Genomic DNA, 23,931 nt, shown 5'->3' with positions numbered 1-23,931 from the left:
TCCATTCATGCTACAAGCTAGCTTAGCATATTAAAGGTGCAGTATGTGGGATTTAGAGAGATGTATTGGCAGAGATGGATTATGGAATTGCTAAGTAGGGTTTTGGTAAATGACAAAATGGCAAACAATGAACATTAAAAGCATCAAATGTGAGCTGATTATAGAACCAAGGAACCAACGGTGCTACCAGTGTGGCATGTGACATCTGGAAAGCCCCACTTTTCTAATGTCACATCAGGGTTCCTCAACCTGCTCTGGCCCATAAACATGTTTTAGCCTTGCTAGCAGTCAGTCTGTCCGTCAGTCCACCACTCTGGTCCAGACTAAAATATGTCATCAACTGTTAGATGGACTGCCATGAAATCTGTGTGCAGATTTGCACTGACTTTGGTGATCACCTGATTTTTCATGTAGCGCCACCAGCAGGTCAAATTTTCAGGTATTCAGTGAAATATCTCATCTACAATATATATATATATATATATATATATATATATATATATATATATATATATGGATTGGGATCAAATGATATGTGGACTAAAATATCTCAACACAACTATTGGCTCAATTAGCTTGACATTTTGTATTGTATTTGTAAGACATTGATTGTATCCTAATAACTTTGATGATCATCAGACTTTTCATCCAGGACCATCAAAGTTTGAATTTGTTCGAAACTTATGACCAAAAACCTCCCAAACTAATGGTATTCACAGCTACTTTGTGTTTAGTGCTAATTAGCAAATGTTAGCATGCTAACATGCTAAACTAAGACAATGAAGATGGTAAACATTGCATCAGAATGTAGCATTGTCATTGTGAGCATGTTAGCAGTCCTGCTAGCATGGCTGAAGTCTGCCGTCTGGTTGAGTCTGAGAAGTCTCCTATAGACCACCCAGACCCAGACCATGCCTGTGTCTTTAAGACCTGACCCAACTTAACCTGACAGGCACTGCCAAGACCTGAACCTGACCTGAGACCAGAGGGTGTGTTCTGCAGTCTGATGCAGCCAAAGGCCTCTGGTTGTCTGACACAGACAAAGAAAGACACGTATTTCTTCAACTTTACCCCTAAAGCTTCAAACCTGAGCATGGATGCTGTGAAGTGCAGCACAGATCTATAGGTCTGTGTTTGGGACAGCTGCCAGATTAGCACCCTGTAGTTCTGGATAAGAGGCTCTGTCTTGGCATTAGCAGAGCATATTGTGACTTGCTGCATATGGATGAACTTGGTTGGAAATGAACTGCATGCTGTTTGTCTGCAGCGCTGCTCCGCCGAAGCTTTGCTGCTCCTCTTCGAGATGTGTGGATTTTTTTTTTTTGACATATTAAATTTGTCTAAATACAGATCCCTTTGATTTGTAGTGAGGCACATCCAAAATGTTAATCTACTTATTGAACCACTAATGGATCATTAATACACTTAGCCCCTCCCCCGGTGACATGGGCTATCTTCATCACTCCTGTTGTTTGGTTTTTTTTTAGCCACACAAGCTATTTGTGCTGCCAAAAAAGAATTAACAGGGAAAAGGTCGTCTCAGTTCCTTTTCACCCTTCATCTGAATCAGTTCTGCTTCTGTGCTTCATTCAATCTGTTAGATCACATTAAAGCTGTAAACTGGACCGCCCCCCGTGTGTTAAACAGAGCATTTAAACATGGACTGAAACTAAATCCAAGTCATTTTTCTGTTTTTACTATGAAAATGATTCGTTTACGCTGCGTGGCCCCCGTACTGTACGCTGTGCTGCCCCATCATCGTAAACCAGGCTAACAAAGGAAAGACTGCTCAGCGGGGGGGGGGGGAATGATTCAGCAGTCATAACTGCGATAACTATGGCTCATACTTAAGCGATGGGATTAGCCCCAGGAATTTAAGTAAGCCTTTAACAGCCCCCACCAGACCCTTCGGCCCCCCTCCCCCTTTCCTTCACTGCTCTGCCATGTCCAGCTGAGCCACATGGCCGCTTGTCTCTGACTCTGCTTTGTCCAATATTACTGTGCAGTGTGAAGTTTGATTAACATGCGTTTGCGGGCGTCCATCTCAGACCCGTCTACATGTTATTGATTGATTATTGGCTCCCCCGCTTCTGTGCACCGTGTGGAATTTAAGTACGTCTCTGATCTAATCAGTATGTATATACAGTATGAGCGATTCATTTAACTCTTTTAGTTTATTGTTTTGATTTTCTTGACTGGAATCAGCTTGCAGCCAAAAAGCTCTGCAGACCGACAAAGTTAGCACCTAGCTGCCGGACATAGTGGAGACGTCAGCAGCTAAACAACCACGTATTTCCCTCAGGCGTTGGTGGAGGGAAAAGCAGAGCTAAAGGATAGCTTTTGTTTTTTACAACCTGGACCTTATTTGTAGCATTAAATACGACCATTTACTCACCCAGACAACTTTGGTGGCATTTGGAGTCGTTTTGAAGAAATTAGCCCCAGAGGAGCGGCCCGTATATCCGTATAATGCGAGTACTCGGGGCATCCATGCGCAGCCTCTATATAACACATAATCTGCGGAAACTCGTTCATATTCCAATATTTTGTTATGATATGCTGGTGCTATTCCCCTCTGAGCCGGCGGTCGGCTAGTTTAGCTGTAGTTTGGCACAGCTATGGTTCGTTATTGCGTATTCGTAGCCGACCGCCGCAGAGCTAGCCGTGTTTTGGCTGGCTGCTCGCAGCGCCCGGCGTTCTGTAATGACATCATCCACGTCAGAGGTAGTTGTCTAGAGACGATATTGATAAAATGCCACCACGGCAAGACCCCCAGTTAATGCTAGTGTTCCCCCACATCTGCTGGATGTGTTGATAGGCGGCTCTTTGCTAACAGGCTCACCAGAACTTTGTGACCATAACAGTAAGCCAGATGTTTGCAGCAGTTCCGCTTGTAGCACCTGTAAAGGTAAAGGTTTAGAGGCGAAGCTCGATGCTCGTCCGTATAGTTTGATATGTTGTGCTGTGTTTTGCTTTGCGCTTCAGTTCAGCTGTCACTGTGACAGCTTGTTTGATAATGTATCGTGGGTCTGTACTGATGTTCTGATGTTGAATGTTGAGATTCAGTACAAAGCTTTGTTTTTGCTCTTCACATTAATGCTCAGTGTTTGCAGAAATTTGGTTCTCTCAGCCTGATGATGTCTTTGTCTCGCCCCCCCTGCAGAGCGCACACATGGTGACTTCTGATGTCCTGCTATCAACCCGAGGCTGAACCATGGTCATTCTGCAGCAGGTAGGTCATGTTGGCTAGAAATGGCTCCATAGAAATGCCGATATTCTGACGGCAGGCGACAGCTCGCTGTTTCTGCATGTGTAGAAATCCAAAGGCTGCTTTACTGTTGCTAAGCTGTGATTGGGCAGTCACTGTTCAGGGGTGTTGCCTAGCAAACCATCACTTGTCTATTTTCTTTATTGTCATAGATAATTCTTTCTCTATCAGGCTTCAGTCAGTCACACACATCCTGATACCTGTTTCCTGTTCTGAGGGTTTGTTGGATGTTGAAGGACGATGAAAGTTTCTCTTCCTGTTGCAGACGCCGTTCACTGTTCTCTCTTAACTCATTACGCCAGCCTCGTAGGTGACACTGTTCATGAAAAGCCTGCTTGAAGCCCAGATAAGCAGAAGGCAATTATAATATCAGTAAAAGATTAGATGGAAGACGATAAATAAATGCAAAGTCAGATACGGCAAATTAAATTATGAGGGATTAATTATAGAGCAGAAGGAGGGTGTTGAGCTTAAATGGAATGTTTTAAAGGGTCAGTTCACCCAAATAGAAAAACACTGCGGAGCTCACAGCACTAAAACAATTACATTTAGAAAATTCAACAGCAGCGTATTTTTCTGCAAACAGCCGGCCTCACGCAAGAACATCTTTATACTGTGAAATCTTTTTTCTGTGAGGTTTCTGTTTGAACGAGTGTCTCAAGTCAACGTCACCAAACCCTCTCAGCTGCACACGGGTGTCATAATATACTAATAATAAAAATCTTTATTTGTGTATCACCTTTCATGCAGGAATTGCAGCTCAAAGTGCTTTACAGAAAGGAAACCCTATGCACCAAGTGAGTGCTTCACATAGAAGAGGCAGAATGGATGTAAACAGATAAAAAATGAATGTAAAATAAGAAAACCCACTTCATGAGACAATGCATAAAACCACAGAATGAAATACTAAGATCCTGGTAAAAACAGAGTAGAATAAGGATGAAAATAAAAATCAAGTGACAGCATAAAATAGTAAAATAAGAGTAAAAATGAATCATGAATCTCTCGTTTCAATCAGGGTTATTATACTTTTTCAGTTTTAAGATTAATTTTGACTTTTAGATTTCAGTTTTGATATATTTAGTTTCAGTCTTACAGTAGTTTTAGTGTCTGTCAGACGTATGCAGATACAGTCACCTGCATAGTTGTATGAACGTGTAGCACAGAGGGCTGCAGCTTTCATGTTGATGTAGCAAAATGACAGTAAATTAATATTGATATCGCTAAAAAACTGAAATGAATTTACTTTCATTCTAATTTTATTTTAGATTTTGTAACCAGACGATGCCTTTTCAGTTTAGCTTTAGTTCTTTTAAAGGTGTTTTATTTAGTTTCAGCTTGCTTTTCGATAATAACCCTGGTTTCAACTCGATGAACGCCACCTGTGCAGGAGCAGGTGCATGTTCTGTGCATGTGAGGCGATATAAGTGAGATGACATGTTAGTTTGGTTTTCTCTTGTTTCCTTTATTATAGTGAAGCAACTCTTTAGGAGCACGCAGAATTATCTCCTAACAGCTTAATGTTCGCAGTGCGTCTGTGAATTCAAGACAATACGAGAGAAGAAACGAGCACTGAACAAGGTTTTATCATTAAATCCAAGTTTTCCAGATTGCTTTTATATCATTTTATGGCAAATAAATGTTATTTTCTCAAACTTTTGCAGTCTCAGGCTTTAACTGAGCCGTGCTGTTTGTAAAGCAGGATTTGTTATTGTGGAGCAGCCGGAGGGTCTGAAGGGTTCGGATGAAATGACAACAAAAAGGATGAAAAATGTCATTAAATGAACGGGATGAAGAGGAAACATATGAACCAAGTGAGAGCAGAACATCGATGCACCGTTGTTTCACATTTCAACCAGTAACAGACTAAAAATAGCGTGAAGGCGTCCGGTCTCCTCAGCCAGCCTGACGTGGTCACCTCATATCAGGCCATCAGTAGTTTCTCTTCCATAACTGGATCCTGGTCCTGAGTGGCACGACTCAAACACACTGCGCCGTTTCAGTCCCAGCTCAGAGCCTCAGCTATGAATCTCATTCACTGCGCGACTTCTGGATGTCGTTTAATGGAAGCAGAAATAGCATCATTAAGGTCGCAGTCTAGACTGTTGGGGTGAAGGCTGAGATCTGTGCTGCCGTGTCTGCCAGCGGCTTCCTGGATGTTTAGCATCGAACAGTGGAAACCTGTGGGTGAATTCAGTCATTTACAAATAAACTGTTTACCATCGAGTGTTCCTGAGCCCATGTAGTCATATCCATTATACAATCATGAGCTGGACGCTGTTCAAAGCATTAATTAAACAGAATGTGATCACCTGCTGATCCTTTGTGACATAAACTCACCTGAAAACACACAAAGTCAATATATTTAATGTTTGACCTCATCAGCTTCAGTGATCTTTGTAAATATCTGCTGATTCTGAATCTGATGCAGCAACACGTTTCAAACAAGTTGGGACAGGAGCAACTAAAGACTGGGAAAGATGTGGAACGCTCCAAAAACACCTGTTTGGATCATTCCACAGGTAAACAGGTTGATTGGTGACAGGTGATAGTATCATGATTGAAAGGCTCAGTGGTTCACAGCGAGGATGGAGGATCACTTTGTGAACACATGATTGGATAAAGGAGATTAATACCTGGACTCAGGAACACTTCAGGAAACTGCTGTCAGTAGACTCAGTTTGATTGTTAATGACTGATTCTGGTTTCACGGCGTCGCAGCTTTTCTTGTCTCAGGGTTGTAGATGAAATAAGGATTTCAGCTGCTCCCCACTGAATGTAGACCTCGCTCAGTGTTACATCCCCAAACAACACAAAGCTCTGAGGTCAGGGGTTACATCACGCCCACGCTGGGCTCATGGTGGTCAAGTTTAAGCCTTTTTCAGACTTAATCCTCCCATTCAGAGAGTTGGCAGCTGAAAAAGTAGGCGACTGTGGGTGTGATGAAACTCTGATATTTCCTAGTTATTCAACATACATACAGACACAAAAACTAGCTCACACACTGTTAAACTGTGTTGGTATATGGACCGTAAAGGTGAGTAAGAAGAGATGAATTTATGATAAATCCTTTATTCAGTCGTGCATATTGATTTAAAACTGCAACCAGTTTCAGCCTCATCAGGGGAACTGATGAAACATGTCTTTAAACACACTGGAGGTGAACATTGTTCCAAGAAATCTGCAGGATTTTCAGTCTCAGCTGAAAAACTGAACCTTCTGTCACACAGCAGAGACTGATTGACTGATGAGTGGATGATCGCGGTCCAGTCTGACCTCTGTGGACTCTGTAATGCTTCTTTATTACACCGCAGACAGGTGACGGCCCTCCTGTGTGGAGCCGTGTGATTTCGTGTTTACTTCCTGGTAAATGATCCGTATCCAAGCAGAGCTGTGTTTTTTAACGCAGGGGGACTATGTGTGGTTGGACCTTAAAACGGGCCGAGAGTTTGACGTCCCCGTGGGAGCCGTGGTCAAACTGTGCGACTCTGGACAGATCCAGGTTCTGGACGATGAAGGCAGGGTGAGTCATCAGCACAACAGGAAGTGCACCGGCGCTGCCGTGACGATTGTTTGATCACAAGTTGATTTTATGTTTTGAATCATGAAAAGATCACATCAGTTGTCTGTAAGAAGCCTTTAAGATAAACTGAATTATAATAACACACACTTTAGCAGCAGTTACTTTTATCCCATATTTTTATAATTCATGTTTATTCTTAATGGGGTTTTATTTCAGGTTTTGTCTCATTTTTATAGTTTTTGAGCAACATTTCTATAAATAATAAAAACGTTGTACCTGCTGAGATGAGGGAATGCGGCCTGATTGAGTAAATGAAGTCAAACTGGGCTGGAAACCCAAGCAGACAGACCTCCTATCTGTCAGACTGTTACACATAGTTCAGTACAGCCTGTGTCATTTCTAATCAATAATAATAAAACTGTTAGAATAAGTTAGTTGTGGTGAAATATTTATAAAGAAGCGCGGCAGGGTGAGAAACAATAGCTGCACTCAGTCCAAATCAAAATGATCTCAAATACATATTTATTTTGTCATCATTATAGTATAATGTGTAGTTAAAAACTACACTGACAATTTTATTTTTTCACAGAAATTATTTATAAAATGATAATAATAATAATAATAATATGTGCATGAAAGCCATTTCAGATATTGTGCACACCGTCTTTAAGCCTGTCTGCAGTGACAGATTATCACCAACATGTCAGCTGTCTTCGGTTTCTGTTTCTCTTTTTTTTTTTTCCTGCTCGTGTTTCTCGCCCTGTTGGTTCCCACAGCTCAGTATAATGTTATCAGAACCAGCAGAAATTACGGCCAAAGCAACCCAAGTTGTAATAAACCAGACCCTGTCACACCGCGATCCCGCTCACCTCCTCTTCCTGCTCTCCACACTCACACAGGAACACTGGATTTCCCCTCAGAATGCCACCAACATCAAGCCCATGCACCCGACCTCCATCCACGGGGTGGAGGACATGATCCGCCTGGGCGACCTCAACGAAGCCGGCATCCTCCGCAACCTGCTCATCCGCTACCACGAGCGCGTCATCTATGTTAGTAGCTTTGACACATAACTGCGGCTTGTTACCTGCAGGACAATGAGAGCTTTTTCCTCACTTTACATGGAGGCGACCGTCCACAGCTCAGTGACGTGACAGTTTGGGTCTTTGGTTTTACTTATTTTCAGAAAAATTCATTGGTTCCAGCTCCTCGTGTGAATATTTTCTGTTTTTTTCTGGAGCAAAACAAGACTTATTTTTTCTCCTGATTGGGAAAATAATTAGCAGGTTAATCAAAACTGAAGATAATTGTTGCAGCCCTGCTAATAATTTACTCAGAATTGCGAGACAACAGGAGTTCACAGTAATCTGTGACCCATCAGATTGTTTTTATACATGCATTCGCTCATAACCTGGTAACTTTGTGACCTGGTTATGACATACTATGTAAACAGCTTCTTCTCTCCCAAACTGAGCTGATCTGTGGTCAGCTGCTCCTGGTCACACCTGTGCAGGAGCTTTACTCAAAGACCAAGCAGACTTAAATTGGTTTACAGTGGATATCGACTCACAGTTGGTGCTTAACTGCAAAGTTGACCAAAGGGGCAAAAACTTTGTGCTTGTGTTTTCCTTTGAGAGTGCGTCTAAGTTAGTTCTGTAATAGTTTTTGGTTGTTTTGTTCTCCTTCTCCATGTAGACAAATTGTGGTGGAAGGGTGAGTAGGAAACTGAAATAGAAAAAAAGAAAGAGAAAAAAATGTGTGACAGCAGATATGCTAACACAGTTTTGCTTCCTAACCATTTTTTTATTTATATTTCTTTGTTTTTAAAATGTCCCTGCTGTAACTGTAGCACGAATGTAATTTTCATTCATTTTCATTTATTTTACTCCCATTATCAAGATCATGACTGTTTATTTGTGTAGCACAGTTCATGCACAAAGATGCTTCAATGCTTCGCTGACCTTCATCCTTTCTTCTTCACATCAGATTTTTTTTTGTGTCCATGTTCACAGTAACTGAAGGCAATTCAGACGCATCTGGTCATTAATTTATTCAGTGAACTTCCAAAGAGAATCAATGTAGCCAGAACAAAGGTACATTTGGGTGCATAATCATTAATTAAGTTAACGTCATTGTTGTGCATAATTCAGTCCAATGGAACCATGTTTGTATTAAATCAAAGAGGTCCAAGGATTGAGCTTTGGGGAACTCCACACGTCACAGACTTAAAATGATCGCATCACAACATCAAACTCAAACTTTAATTCATTTGTAATAATGTCACACGACTACAAATTATTGAATACCCAACAGTTGTTGTACTGGTTGTATATCAGACTTTTACTCAGGCAAAGTTTAACACATCAGTTATCCAAAGTATTGATCGAAGGTGATTTTTTTTACAACTTTAATCTCACTTCAGTCATGATCTTGATTTTAACGTGATTAAAATTGGGGGTTAATTCATGGATTTTCTTGGTTTCCAGATGTTACAGTGCAGCCTTTCTTTGCTTTGCTGATGACTGATTTTAATTTAAAACATGCTGAACTGATTTGGATCACTAGATCCATGATCGTACATCACTACAATGAAGAATTATAGTTTCATTTGATTAATGCAGCTGACTGTCAAATAATGCAATACATTTTCCAATCAGTCAAATTAGATTGAAATCAGATGAAATTGTTTAACACTCGAAATGCAGATGAATCAAACAGAATACCAGTGACAGAGGCAGATTTTTGTATCTTATATGGTTTGATCAGTTATTCCGTCTTTAAAGTGCCTGATAGTAAATGATTGTCGTCTTTTCAGTGTTCGACACATCCACTCTTCTGTTTCTGGGTTTCTGCAGACGTACACAGGCTCAATCCTGGTAGCAGTCAATCCCTACCAGCTGTTGCCCATCTACACTCCAGACCAGATCCGCCTCTACACCAATAAGAAGATAGGCGAGTTGCCGCCGCACATATTTGCCATAGCAGACAACTGTTACTTCAACATGCAGCGGAACAACAAGGACCAGTGCTGCATCATCAGGTGTGTGTCTGCATGTGTGTGAACGAGCAGCTTCATATTTAACGCACAGACACGGATCGTATGGATCTACTAAACTCTCAAAGTGGCGAAGTTCATTTCCCAAAATGTTTTCCTGAGAGGCAAAACCCAGGGCAGACAAGTCTATAAATTACTGTTACTGTTACTAAAAAACTGAACTTGCAGCAGCTTCTGCAGGTGTATTAACATTTTAATCAGCTCCTCTCTTCTCTCTCCTGTATTTTGGCAGCAGGATGTTCAGAGGACACAGTTTAGAAAGATTTTAGTCGTAAATAAACCTGAAACTCCAGAAGTGAGAGTTTGACGTCTGCACTTCCTGGAGGACGTCATTTTGTTTTTGGAGCCCGTCAGGATTCTCCTTTACATTATGAACCTGTCGGTGTGCTGTGGAGCTAATTCTGCATGATTTATGATCCAGCAGCACATTTACTGAACGTGACACCTTCACACCTGCACCACAGACACAGTGATGGAATGTAACTAAGTACATTTACTCAGGTACTTTGAGTATTTCCATTTAATGCAACTTTATACTTTTACTCCACAACATCTCAGAGGCAAATATTGTACTTTTACTCCACTACATTTGTCTGACAGCTTTAGTTACTAGCTACTTTTCAGTTTACACTTTTTCATACCCCCCCTGTCCAGTGAAAATCACGTATCTCCAAAATTGGTGATTTTGAATTTGAATGTTTCTTATAATGAAGGATTAAATGTTCCTTTATGGCTTGAACATTTCTCCCCATTGTCCTCATCTTATAGAATATGATGCATTGCTCTACATTAAACTACCCAACAGTATATAAAGTAGTTAAACATCTACAGCAGTAACATGAAACATACACATTAATGCACCAGAAATATTACTCCAGACAGTTCATATGTAATAGAAAAACTCTGTCAGGGACCATTTTTCTGCAGAATGAGTATCTTAACTTTTGATACTTTCCAATATCCATCCAGATTGTTTTCTGTGGGCTGCTGAGTTGCTGCTCACAACAAGGTCTCTGGATTATGTTGAGGAACCGGGTCATGATTTCTGGAATCGGATGTTGCTGTTGAGTTTGAGCAACACAAGCTGAGCCCCATGTTGTTCTATTATATTCAAGAGGAGGCAAACATCTCTACAGCAGATATCTCCAGAACCCAGCAGCTCACAACAAAACGATCTGGATTTCCCTTTAAGTACATTTGGCTGATAATTTGACTGAAATAAGGTTTTGAATGCATGACTTTTACTTGCAGGGGAGTATTTTGACAGTGTGGTATCAGTACTTTTACTTGAGTAAATGATCTGAATACTTCTTCCAGCTGGTAATGAACCAGGCGAAACAAAGAGAGGGAGTGTGTGTGTTTATGTGTTGTATGAGTGTGTATCAGTCCTCTCTGTGTTGCAGCGGTGAGTCTGGAGCCGGGAAGACCGAGAGCACAAAGCTGATTCTGCAGTTCCTCGCAGCCATCAGCGGTCAACACTCCTGGATAGAGCAGCAAGTCCTGGAGGCCACACCCATCCTGGAAGGTCAGCCGGCTGCAGCGTTTTTACACCTCACCAAATGTCAACGCAAATGCACATCTGGAAAGGACATGTAGACAGGAGAGCAGTCTCACCACAGGGTTCACTGAGTAGCTGCACTGGAGCTTTCGATCGTATCACATGATCTTCAGCAGCAGATGAAGTTTGTTTGTGGACTTAAAGATGTTCAAATGTTGCACGCTGTCGATCATCACATCACCATAGTAACGCAATGTCATCAAGCTACGTCAGCAGCTCTGCTCATGTCTCTCTGCTGTTTCCCTTCAACTCACCGTATGATGTTTCCCTTCGTTCAGCCTTTGGAAATGCCAAGACCATTCGTAACGACAACTCCAGCCGCTTTGGGAAGTACATCGACATCCACTTCAACAAGCGAGGGGCCATTGAAGGAGCCAAGATAGAGCAGTACCTGCTGGAGAAGTCTCGTGTGTGTCGGCAGGTGAGAAGGATCATAGTTTAGACGTTTCTGTCCAGATCGAACACATCCTCAGTATCAGTGAAGAAAACAATGTATTGTTACTGTGAATGTATGTCATACTAGTGATACTTATATATACAATGTACAGCCTCCAAAGTTAAATAAAAATAAACATTTTTATTTCCTCCAGGCTCCAGATGAGAGGAACTACCATGTGTTTTACTGTATGCTGAAGGGGATGGCGCCAGAGATGAAGGCCAAGCTGGGCCTGGGCCTCGCCTCAGACTACTCCTACCTCACCATGGTGAGTCCAGTCGTACAGTTCCTCTGTGTACTCTTTTGTGTACTAGCTTTTATTATTAGTAGTATGTTATATTGACAAATACACATACCAATACTTCATTTTATCCATCCTTAACATCAGCAAGCCGAGGTCACAGTTAGCTAGCATGTTGTCTTATTAGACTTATTAGCATCGTCAGCTGTTATGTGCAATGAACCCTTTTCTCTTCTCTTTATTGTAATTAGTTAATGTACTGAGGTTGTCTTTCCAGACTCATGTTTCCTTTAAGAACAGAGAATAATCTTGACTGAAGTTCTACCTACTGTGCACATAAACTGAGAATAAGAGAAAATGCTGAAGAACATCAGGTTAATCTCAGGTTAACTAACTAACCTCTGATAAACAGCAGCACACAGCGGCTACCCTGAGCTTTTCAACAGGCCACATCCAAACGACCACCAACCAACCAGCCACTGCGCTCGCTCATTAAGATAACCTGAAGATCTTTGTGCCCTTTAGGGTAACTGCACAGCCTGCGACGGTCGTGACGACCTGAGCGATTACTCGAGCATCCTGTCAGCCATGAAGGTCCTCATGTTCACTGAGACCGAGAACTGGGAGATTTCCAAGCTGCTGGCTGCCATCCTGCACATGGGCAACCTGCGCTTTGAGGGTACGATGAACTGCAAAGACATCGTTAGTGGCGGCATTGTGCTGGAAAAAAATAAAACCACGTAGTGAATACACAGTGCTCTGATTAGAGGAGTCATTCAGTCTCAAGAAAAAATATGTTTTTTGTTTTCCACAGCTCGTACGTACGACAACCTGGACGCCTGTGTGGTCGTGAGATCTCCTGACCTGGTTACTGCTGCCTCACTCATGGAGGTGCGTGCATGCATTGATTTGGTGGATGAAAGATCAAATCAGTATATAGCAAAAACAAGAATCTGCTCATAATCCAGCTGTATCTCTGCATAACAGGTTCACTGTATTTGTGTTCTATACTAGAAAAGAAAAGCACATCGTGTAGCTGCTTCAAATTCTCCATTTCTACCACTTTAGTGACCATCGCTTGTATTCTTGCAGGTGGAGCCGAAGGACGTGATGGTGTGTTTGACCACGCGAACCCTGATCACACGAGGTGAAAGTGTCGCCACGCCTCTCAGTGTGGAACAAGGGCTGGATGTCAGGGACGCTTTTGTCAAGGTACTAATGGTTTACCAGAAAAACAGAAATCTCATATATGAAACAACCAAAACGTGGAAGCAGAGAAATTTTGGCGTTTCTGCTTGAAACTGATCAGTTATGAAAATAGTTTCGCTTTAAATGTTTAATTGCCATGTTCATCTTGTTAGTTTAGCAGGTTTATATTTGTTAATTAATGCTAAACAGCCTCATGGCAATGTCATTAGTTTTGCAGATATTTTGTCTTAAACCCAATGTGGCATAGACATGCCCACAACAGAGGGCATCCACTATAATCAAGTGAATCTGCTGCACTGACCATGGAAGCCATGCACATATTTACCATATGTTAACCATGAATGTGTGTCCAAAATTTCACAGCAATCCCGCCAATAGTTTTCAAGATATCACAATAAAGAGCAATTTCGTACTGATCATGAGGATCATCTTCCAGGGGATCTACGGGCGGCTGTTTGTCTGGATTGTGGATAAGATCAATTCTGCCATATACAGACCGCCATCCTGCAACAGTAGCATCATGCGCAGGTCCATCGGGCTGCTGGACATCTTTGGTTTCGAGAACTTCATCGTCAACAGGTGATTTATTTGATTATAAAGCGTCGTCACTGGTCCGTTCTTGAACCCTGAACACTAGTTTCTACTGTCAGACGCTGTTCTGACTTCCTTCTCACTTCTCCTGGTTTAGTTTCGAACAGCTTTGCATCAACTTTGCCAACGAGAACTTGCAGCAGTTCTTCGTTCGCCACGTCTTCAAACTGGAGCAGGAGGAGTACAACCTGGAGGACATCAGCTGGCAGCACATCGAGTTCACGGACAACCAGGACGCTCTGGACATGATCGCCAACAAACCCATGAACATCATCTCCCTCATTGATGAGGAGAGCAAGTTCCCTAAGGTACAGCACAGTGGAGGGTTTGACCATCTGGGGACATGCTCAGTCTTTAGCTTCAGTGATGCATCCTGGGCTGGTTTTGGTCCTTTTTTACAAGATCATTTGAAGAATTTTGGCCTTAAGAATCCATTTGTAGCTGCAGCTTTGCTTTTCTGTATGATTGATGTTTCTTTATCTTTCAGGGAACTGATGCCACGATGCTCTATAAGCTCAACTCGCAGCACAAGCTCAACTCCAACTACATCCCTCCGAAAAACAGCTACGAAACCCAGTTTGGTATCCAACACTTTGCCGGTGTGGTGCATTACGAGACCAGAGGTGCGTTGTGTTTCATCAGCCTCGTCCATGTTGTTTTCACGCTTTGTTTTGTGCTTTTTCTTCTCTCGCTCCTCTGTTGTTGGTGATGAGTTATGCTGCAGTTTTGGCTCAGACTCTCAGGAGGAAATAAAGGCCAGATGAGATGAGCTCTTATTTTGGAAAAAGCAGGAAGTGAGAAAACAAACTGGGCCAGAACTAAAAAGCAGCTGTGTATTTCTCACCTTTCTCACCAAGTGACCTCACAGCTCTTCTCTCTCCTCCTCTTCCTCCAGGGTTCCTGGAGAAAAACCGAGACAGCCTCCACACCGACATCATCCAGCTCGTCCACTCGTCCAAGAACAAGTTCATCAAGCAGATCTTCCAGGCTGACGTGGCCATGGTGAGACCAACCATTACTGTAAAACCTCTAGATTTATGTTTGCATGAATACTTGTAACTGTGGACTAATATTTTTTCGCCTCCTTTTTGACTTTTGTTAAGACTTTGAAGGTGTTGCTGTCTTCTGGTGATGATGTCAGTGGTGACTTTTGCCTCCCTTTAGCTTTTCTTCTCGCAGTGTCGGCTTTTACTAATGGCGCAGCCCTCCTCTCACTCTGCTGTCTCTTCTCTGTTTCCTCTTTTCCTCTGACATCAGTTTCTGTGTGGCTATCAGCAGCCCAGCACACCTGCTCCCAAGGTAATCAACGGCCTTTAGCAACATGTGGTCACTCTAAAACCCTGTGTGTGTTCTCTGAAACTGAATAAAAACCCATGAATCCAGATTCCCATGGTGCACCTCCAGCTAGCAGCACCCCCCCCTCCTTAAGCTCTTCTCTTTATCCTACAGGTGTGCAGTTTGTTGTAGCAGAAACCAGAGGGAAAGTGCGTTTATTTGATAAGATTTAGCTTTAAGTTGATGAAAAATTAGCCTCGTCCATCTCGTCATGACAGGCGAACAGAGCAGTTCTTGCACAATTTGAAGAACTTGTTGGAGAACCGATGGGAAGTCCCGTCGTGTTTTTATGACGGGTTACAGTGACGACGGCTGTCAGAGATTTTGTGTGTGTATGTGTGTGTGCACCCTGCGCTGGTGTTGTGTACCGCTGTGTTTAAATGTCTGATATATACAACATACCAGCGAGACAAAAATGAATCCTGATCGTCTCTAAAAAAGTCAGACGAAATGGAAACAACAGTAAAATTACAGGTACAAATTAAAATATATTAACGAACAGGTCGTTAACAGGTCAGTAAGGCTTTGCTTTGGCTTGAGAGATAAACGTCATGTGTCGGTGGTTAATTGAAATTGCAAACACGGTAATGAGAGAAAATAAAAGTTGATCAACTCCAATCAGTCTTAATGTCAAAATATCTTTGTACAGAGTGTAAAGCAGGTCTGAAACAGGACTTTTGAAACCCAGCTTTCCTAGTAATCATGTTATTATCAGTCAAGCAAAGTTTAAAGCTGAGTTTTTGATAGTTTTCCTGGATTAAAATCTTATTGATTACCTACAGCAGCGCTCGCACAACAGTTTTAAACCAAGAATCCCGTTCAGAGTGATTAATTCTGTTTTACAGTAACCTCTCGGTCGCTTTTAGTGATTGATCTTTGCTGGTTAAAGATCATTTGGCACCATCACCACATGTCACAGTGTCACTGTTTCTGAATGCTGTGTATTTGGAAAAGTTGTGTCCCAGAAAAATGTTGCATTAACTGGTCTTACAATAGCTGTGGTATAAATGCATATTTACATTTACAGCGTTGTTAGTACAGTGATTTTGATCATTTAAAAAATCTAATATATAAAAATGTAGTAAATGTACATGCTGCTTATTTTTCATGTGGTAAAATATGATTAAAAATGTACTAAGTAAATGTAAAACGGTGGAAAGTCTCAGTTTCATGTTACTACAACAATTCCCAACAAATAATTCATGTTACGCTGCCAGTAACACTGAAACAGAGAGCAATGTTGAACCGATGAAGCAAAGAAACAGTCACATGTCTCTTAAAGGCAAAGTTAATGACAGGATGAAAACATCACAGCATCATAACTGTCACTCATTAAAGGAATGAGAGGAACAGCTGACTGATTTACTGCTCTGGTTGCAGACACTTGATCATTTGTGTTGGTGAAACATTGTTTTATGTATTTCTACCTTGTGTGTGCGTGTGTGTGTGTGTTTTCTGTGTGCGTGTGTGTGTGTTTTCTGTGTGCGTGTGTGTGTGTGTCGCAGGGTGTCGAGACGAGGAAGCGTTCTCCCACCCTGAGCAGTCAGTTCAAACGTTCCCTCGAGATGCTGATGAGGACTCTCAGCGTGTGTCAGCCGTTCTTTGTTCGCTGTATAAAACCCAACGAGCTCAAAAAACCGATGGTGAGACGAACTTTAATCTGCTGGACTTTGACTGTTGTTAGCACAGGTTCAGGCTTGTGTTGGTGAAGCCTCGGTACTGGTTTGACTGGTTGTCTCTGTTGAGTGGAGGCAGGTGGAAACTGCCCACCAGCAGCAGTGAAGCTCACAGCACTGGAGTCAGTGCTGTTAGGCAGATTTTTTACGTTTAGACAGGAGCAGGCTGTGTTTCCCTTTGTTCTCAGTCTTCGTGCTAAGCTAAGTTAGCCTGCCGTAGCTGCTGCACCTTCATATCTACCAAACAGAGACTGATGTCAATCACCTCACTCTCAGCAAGAAAATGTGGAACTTTTCCTTTAAGAGCAAGAAATGAGAAACACATGTCCAATAATTAAAAACATTAAAAGATTTCACTTTGTCCTCTTACGCAGGATGTTTTGTTGCTGTTTAAACCTCTACTTTAATTTTCTGTGTTTTTTCCAGTTATTTGACAGAGAGCTGTGTGTCCGTCAGCTGCGATACTCCGGCATGATGGAGACCATCAGGATCCGGCGGGCCGGTTATCCCATCAGATACACCTTTGGCGAGTTCGTGGAGCGTTACCGAGTCCTCATGCCTGGCATCAAACCTGCTCACATACAGGTCAGAAACACAACCGCTGTTACAGTCCTGTTGTCTTCTTCAGCGATTAAACCTTTAAAGACGCGATCGGTAACTTTATTAAAGGCTCAGTTCACCAAAACTACACAAAGTCGTACAGTGTTTTTCTACTTTTATCTCTGCTGAAAGCTTTCTCTCTCCTTCCAGGAAGACCTGCGAGGGACCTGCCGGCAGATCGTCCAGGCCCGGCTGGGCAAACATGACGACTGGCAGATCGGAAAGACCAAGATTTTCCTGAAGGTTGTTTTTCTGTGTGTGTGGAAGTCTTGCTGAGACCTGGAGGCCTGAGGTCTCTTAGTGGTCTGCTCTTTGTACTGAGCCAATCAAAAGAGGAAAAAAGACAATCTTAAAAATAAGACCATGTATGTACAGACGGACAGGGTGTGTGTCCAAGAGTCCGCAGACTTTGGTCTGATCTAAATTCATTATTGATTGATAGTGACAACACAAACCCAGTGAAGAAACCAAAACCAGCGTGTTAGTCCTCTGAACCCCGTCTGCAGCTCTCAGTCCCAAACACATTCATTCCTACTGAACATATAAGCTTTTAAAACCAGGTCCTGAACGTCAGGGCCCAGTTAACTCGCTCGGGGGCCCCGGGGCAAATATGAGCTGTTTTATGAGCTGACTTTTTTTTAGAAATATGCACCATGTCAGCATAATAACTGATTATTACGATATTTTGCCAGGTCTCAAGCTCCATCGCCCTTACCTTTGGGGCCCCTGAGTCTGGGGTCCACAGTCTCGTCTGCTTTGGTAATCCAGCTTTGATCAATATATTCTTCTTTATTTGCTGTTTTGTCTCTGCTTGTCAGGACCACCACGACATGCAGCTGGAGATCGAGAGGGACAAGGCCATCACCGACAAGGTCATCCTCATCCAGAAGGCTGTGCGTGGACTTAAAGCGAGGTATACCTGAACCCGCTGAGCCCAAAAAAACACACAATATCATATTTTTTATCTTGTGTGCACAAGATAAAGAAAAATGTGGGTCAGCTTGTGTGCATAAATTCGATGAGTGAAGCTCTGAAAGGGGGATTCAGGGTTCTGTAATGATCCAGTTCAAAATCACATTTCTGTGTCCACCTCGTAGGACTAACTTCCTCAGACTGAAGAGCGCCGTGACGGTCATCCAGAAGGTCTGGAGGGGTTATCGATGCAGGAGGAATTACCAAACTGTGAGTCCTTCACACCTTTATAGATTTTCATCGGATGAAATATTCTTGGACACCTTTGAAGAGATGAATTCATTTGTTCTGATGCTAACGAGGCGCCGCACTAATATCGCTCCACCTGTGAAACTCCTCTTTCCTTCAGATGCAGTCTGGCTTCCTGCGCCTTCAGGCTGTCTACAGGTCAAGGAAGTACTACAGAAGCTACCAGGCGACTCGCCTTCGCGTGACTCTCATCCAAGCCCGTTGCCGCGGCTTCCTCATCCGGCAGACATTTTGGCGCCGCCTTCGTGCCGTGTTGACCCTTCAGGCCTACACCAGGGGCATGATAGCCAGACGCCTCTGCCAGAGGCTCAGGGCAGAGGTAAACTGTCATTATATTTACTACTGCTACTTATATCATGCTGCTGACGTGCCAGAAAGAGAGGGCGAGTGGTGCTGATGGCAGACGTGAAGAATAACGTGCACGCTGACGGATGTGATGTGTCACGCATTTGATTTGGCTAAAAGAAACTGTGAAGCCTTACTACATCTGTTCATGCAACGCCATGATTAGATACTAGCTGTGTTTCCATTACATTTATTCGCAAAATAAAAGCGATATTTCTGAAATTTCGGCAAAGTTCGAATGCGACTTGCAAGTGTTTCCATTGAACGGTGTTTTGCGAACCAGCCGAAATTCTCGTAAGTTCTCGGACGTCCCGCGAGATGTGTGTGCGTGTTGTGCGTCGGTAAAACTTAACACAAAGCCTTATAATTAAAAAGCACATGCTGAAGGTGAAATACAGAAATTATCTGTTGACTTAGAGTGATCACTGATTTTAATGGCCTATTATTGATCACTTTGTTATTACGCGAGGCTCGCTCTGACAGCGTCGGCTCGCTCTGACAGCGTCAGCTCGCGTCGGCGGAGCAGCAGCAGAATGCAGGACTGTGAATTACTGAAGTGTCCTTTGAACACACTTTCTATCAGCAATTATGTGTAAATATTAAAGTTAATGGCGTGCACGCGTGTCTCCCACATAGCTGAGGTGCACACACTCATCACAAGTTCATCTCACGATTAATGAAAACGGAATGATTAGATTTTGCAAAGTGCGCACAGGACGAGATCACAGCCGTCGGATTGTCTTTAACAGATCAGCCAGCGTGACAGCTGGAACAGCTGCAGTGTTTTTGTCTGCTACTTATTGAGATCCAGAAAACATACAAACACTACAAAACTGACAAGATGTTATATCTGACTGCATGTGGCCGGCCCGAAACGGGGAGTCCGCTGACCTCGGAGACGTGTAAATGCGAAAAAAGTGTTTCCATTACACTTTTGCGATACACGTAAATATCGACACGGCTGAAAAACCACCTCATGAGAGTGTAAAAATGTTTTTGCGATATTTGAGAGGATTTTTGAAATTTAGGTGTTTCCATTACCGTTTTTTTTTTTTTTGCGATATTTAGGATTTGCGCATTTCTAGGGGCAATGGAAACGCAGCTACTGTAGGAGGGTATTCTTGCACCAGCAGCTTGCCGAGAGTTAGACGAGAAGGTCGATGCAACTCCCATGTCTGTCTAAGGCTAAACTGGTTAGCTTAGCTTAGCATTAAGACTGGAAACAGGGTCAAACAGCTAGCCTGGCTCTGTCCAATGGTAAAAACATGGGCCGTTATATGTATATTTTTTTGACCCATACAAAAACTAAGAAATAAAATAAGTGCCTTCTTTTATATCTGTGCACACGTTGCCAATCACTGTGTAAAAGGAGCATAAATGTCAGATGTTTCGGAGGTGCAGATCTGAAAGGAGGTTTATTTGATGCACACACTGCAACAGTAACAGCTGTGATCTGAGCCTATAATGTCACCATAAAAACCTTCTTTTTGCACGTTCTTTTGAAATTAGTTTGTTCAGACCTGGTTGCATGTCTGTCTGTGAAATATGGAAATGTTTGTGAGCTGTTTATCTGCTGCTGCTGCACGTTTCTTTCTCTCTTTCTTGTCCTGAAACACAATATCGAATAAATTATTTGCTTTGTAAATGTTTGTTTAATCGCAGTTTGTTACTTGACGAGATATAAATCGAATAATATTGCCGAGCGAGTCCGCGGCTCCCGTGACCCGACATGGAGGAAGTTAAGTGGGTGAGCTGTTTGGAGTCGAGCAGCTCGAGTGCGGACCAGAGGCGGCTGCTGATGCATGTTGTCGATGATGTACATTGATCTGTGTTTATGACTTTATGCTATTCTTTATCTTGGTTCCTTGTCATGTTAGCGTGTAGAAGTTTAGATTTATTCTGCTATAGCCCTTGCTGTCCTTGTTTATATTCTGAATAGAGATATTCTGTATTATTGGCTCTTTGTTGTAGTCATGCATCTCATAGAATTCAACAAAAACTCAGTTACCTGTTTACACCTCGAGTGTTTCCCTTCAGTTCCTCTGCTCTAGTTTTAAGTAGACAAAAGCTAACAGGAGAGAATGTTAATCAGTATCACACCCCACCTGCTTCTGTGAACCCTCTCCCCTCTGTTTCCTCTCACCTCCCCTCGCAGCTGCGGCATCGACAGGAAGCCGAGCGCCAGCGCCTCGCCGAGGAGGAGCAGCTGCGAAACCAGATGACGGCGCGGCGGGCCAAGGCAGAGGCCGAGAGGAAACACCAGGAGAGGCTCGTCCAACTGGCCCAGCAGCAGGAAGAGAGGGAGAGGGAGGAGAAGGAGGAGGCGAGGAGGAAGAAGGAGCTGCTGGAGCAGATGGAGAGGGAGAAGGAGCAGCCCGTGGATCACTCCGATATGGTCGACCGCATGTTCGGTTTCCTGGGGAACTCTGGGCCGTTGCCCAACCAGGACGGACAAGCACCAGCTGGTTTTGAAGTATGTGTTTATGTTTTTTGTTGTCCAATAAAGACGTCTGATGTTTTCCAATAACTTACATTTGTTGTGATTCAACATGGATTTGATTTCAGCTGTTAGTCACGGCAGCGTACGCAGATCTGTCAGCTGGTCCACGCAAACCTGAGACGGTCACCTGCTAGACATCGGCGTGCTAGCACTGTCATTGTGAGCATGATAGCATGCTGACGTTAGCATGCAGCTCAAAGCCAAAGTGCTGAACCTCTAACGAGGCTGCAGACTCTTAATTGGCCACTTGGGGGCAGAAGAACTCCACAACAAGCCGTCAGACTCGTGGCCCTGATATATTATCACTGTATAGACGTGTTGCTGCTAGCATTTAACGAACAGTTAGTGTTGTGTTTCTGGCCACTTGACAGATGTTGACAGATGTTCAACTCTTTTCATCAGCTGGTTACTTTATCTGCTCTTCCTATTTAATTTTTATATTAACTGTGGCCCCTTACATTTTGCACACATTATTGTATTTCTTCATCTGTGTGTATTTTCCTACCGCTCAGGACTTGGAGAACACTCCTCGCGGTGAAGAAGCTGAAGAGGAGGTGCTGAATGAAGCTCCGCCGTTACCTGCTGAGGAAGATGAGGATTTGTCCGAGTACAAGTTCTCCAAGTTTGCAGCCACCTACTTCCAGGGTGTTTCCACTCACACCTACATCAGACGACCACTGAAACAACCTCTGCTCTTTCATGAGGATGAAGGAGACCAGCTGGTAAGAACCTAAAGTCCTCCAACACCCAGTTAAGGTCCTCCTCCATGTGTGCAAAGCCTTTAATGTGCTAGCACCAAGCTAACTGCTAACTCCCTTGTTCACTATTTGTCTTCAGCTGCTGGTTTATTGGAGGTTTCCAGAAACAGCTGAAAGAAAATCAGAGATGCTGAATATTTTTTAAAAGAAAGCTAAAAACTTTTCACTGTGGCCTTTGGATCTGACTTCCTGATACAGGCCTGAAACTTTGTGCTTTGCCTCACACTTATAAACTGCTACACTTCTTTATAAATGTTGTATTTTCATTCTGTGGGTTTTAGTTTTCATGTTGTTCTTTATTCTATTTCCATCTTTTTTTTTTTTTCTCATTTTTACTATTATTATTATCAAGTGGGTTTTTTTATATGAAGCACCTGGTGCATGTTACTCCTTACAGCACTTTGAGCTGAAGTTCTTGTATGAAAAGTGCTATACAAATAAAATTAAATATTATTATTAGTACATAATTATTTTGTTTGTTAATAGTTCAGCATTTCGGTAAATAGGATTATTTGCTTTCTTGCTGAGAGTTCGATATGAAGATCAATACCTCTCTCACATTCAGTGTAAAGCCAGCAGAATGTTAGCTTAGCTTTAGCATGAAGACTGGAGACACTGGAAACAACTAGCCTAGCCTAGCCTGAATTTGACCCGGTGACACATTGTCACTCATTGTGTTTATGCTGATTCTTAAACAATAATCTAATGCTGATTTATGCATGTTAAAACAATTATCAAAGCACCTTTAAGTGCGCATGCTAAGAAAACAGTGACTCACTTACCTTCCTGCTGATTTAAATATCCCGTCCCGTCCTCCAGGCTGCTTTAGCAGTGTGGATCACCGTGTTGAGGTTCATGGGCGACCTCCCGGAGCCAAAATGTCAGATGGTCATTAATGACGGCAGCGAAAAGATCCCGGTCATGACCAAGATCTACGAAACCCTCGGCAAGAGGACCTACAAGAGGGAGCTGCAGGAACTGCAGGTGGAGGGAGAGGTGAGATGAAGCCGAGAGTCAAACCGTCTCCACTGATTGTTGAGCATCGCAGAAGCTCAGGTCTGTGATGTGGTCAACAAACTGCAGAATGTGATCACGAGTCCATGTTTGTGTCTACAGAACAGCTCCATCGACAGCCAGAAGAGGAACAGTGTCAGACATAAACTCGTGTCTCTCACTCTGAAGAGGAAATCCAAGATCACTGAGGAGGTGAGAATCAAACCGGCAGCTTCCACAGATCCCACGATGCTCGCTCAGACGAACGCTGAACGCTGGTCTGTGCTTCCATTTCAAAAATGAAACACAGCGCTTTAGTTGCTGAGTTCATTCTGTTCATCCCCTACCCGAACCAGGGTTTGCATCCCCACATCCCGCTTTTATTGGTGCAGTTGGTGAGAGGCAGGAGGAGATGATGGTAGTGCGGCACTTGGCAGTTACATGTGGCATCTAGGCCTGTGGTAGCATTGTAGCAGTTAGCTAAAGCTAAAGCGATGGTATGATAGTATAGTATGGACGGTTAGCGGTTAGCATTAGCTAAATGGTAGCATCGGTACTGTATTGTCTTCTTCTGTTCTTCTTAGCAGTTAGCATTAGCATTAGCTAAATGGTAGCATCGGTA

At 42.8% G+C, this 23,931-nt stretch overlaps 1 protein-coding gene across 2 annotated transcripts in view; it reads left to right on the top strand.

Annotated features, from left to right (window-relative positions):
* Positions 1–3,163: 3,163 nt before the first annotated feature.
* myo7ab (myosin VIIAb) overlaps positions 3,164–23,931 on the top strand; it is a 37,264-nt gene continuing 16,496 nt past the window's right edge. For both annotated transcript variants that reach the window (XM_041953073.1, XM_041953072.1), the window contains exons 1-24: positions 3,164–3,232; positions 6,678–6,791; positions 7,691–7,843; positions 9,647–9,831; positions 11,250–11,371; positions 11,683–11,825; positions 11,995–12,108; positions 12,607–12,760; positions 12,896–12,972; positions 13,174–13,293; positions 13,727–13,869; positions 13,979–14,189; positions 14,369–14,504; positions 14,777–14,883; positions 16,722–16,859; positions 17,319–17,477; positions 17,643–17,735; positions 18,311–18,405; positions 18,590–18,674; positions 18,814–19,032; positions 21,214–21,531; positions 22,071–22,280; positions 23,136–23,312; positions 23,433–23,522. In XM_041953073.1, the coding sequence (XP_041809007.1) occupies positions 3,215–3,232; positions 6,678–6,791; positions 7,691–7,843; positions 9,647–9,831; positions 11,250–11,371; positions 11,683–11,825; positions 11,995–12,108; positions 12,607–12,760; positions 12,896–12,972; positions 13,174–13,293; positions 13,727–13,869; positions 13,979–14,189; positions 14,369–14,504; positions 14,777–14,883; positions 16,722–16,859; positions 17,319–17,477; positions 17,643–17,735; positions 18,311–18,405; positions 18,590–18,674; positions 18,814–19,032; positions 21,214–21,531; positions 22,071–22,280; positions 23,136–23,312; positions 23,433–23,522 (3,381 nt within the window). In that variant the 5' untranslated portion in view covers positions 3,164–3,214. The remainder of the gene's footprint in view (positions 3,233–6,677; positions 6,792–7,690; positions 7,844–9,646; positions 9,832–11,249; positions 11,372–11,682; positions 11,826–11,994; positions 12,109–12,606; positions 12,761–12,895; positions 12,973–13,173; positions 13,294–13,726; positions 13,870–13,978; positions 14,190–14,368; positions 14,505–14,776; positions 14,884–16,721; positions 16,860–17,318; positions 17,478–17,642; positions 17,736–18,310; positions 18,406–18,589; positions 18,675–18,813; positions 19,033–21,213; positions 21,532–22,070; positions 22,281–23,135; positions 23,313–23,432; positions 23,523–23,931) is intronic.

The sequence above is a fragment of the Chelmon rostratus genome, chromosome 14 (genome assembly GCF_017976325.1).
Source record: "Chelmon rostratus isolate fCheRos1 chromosome 14, fCheRos1.pri, whole genome shotgun sequence".
In the NCBI taxonomy this organism is placed as follows: Eukaryota; Metazoa; Chordata; class Actinopteri; order Chaetodontiformes; family Chaetodontidae; genus Chelmon; species Chelmon rostratus.
The sequence above is the reverse complement of the archived record's forward strand: the minus strand, read 5'-3'. Positions and strand labels throughout refer to the sequence as shown.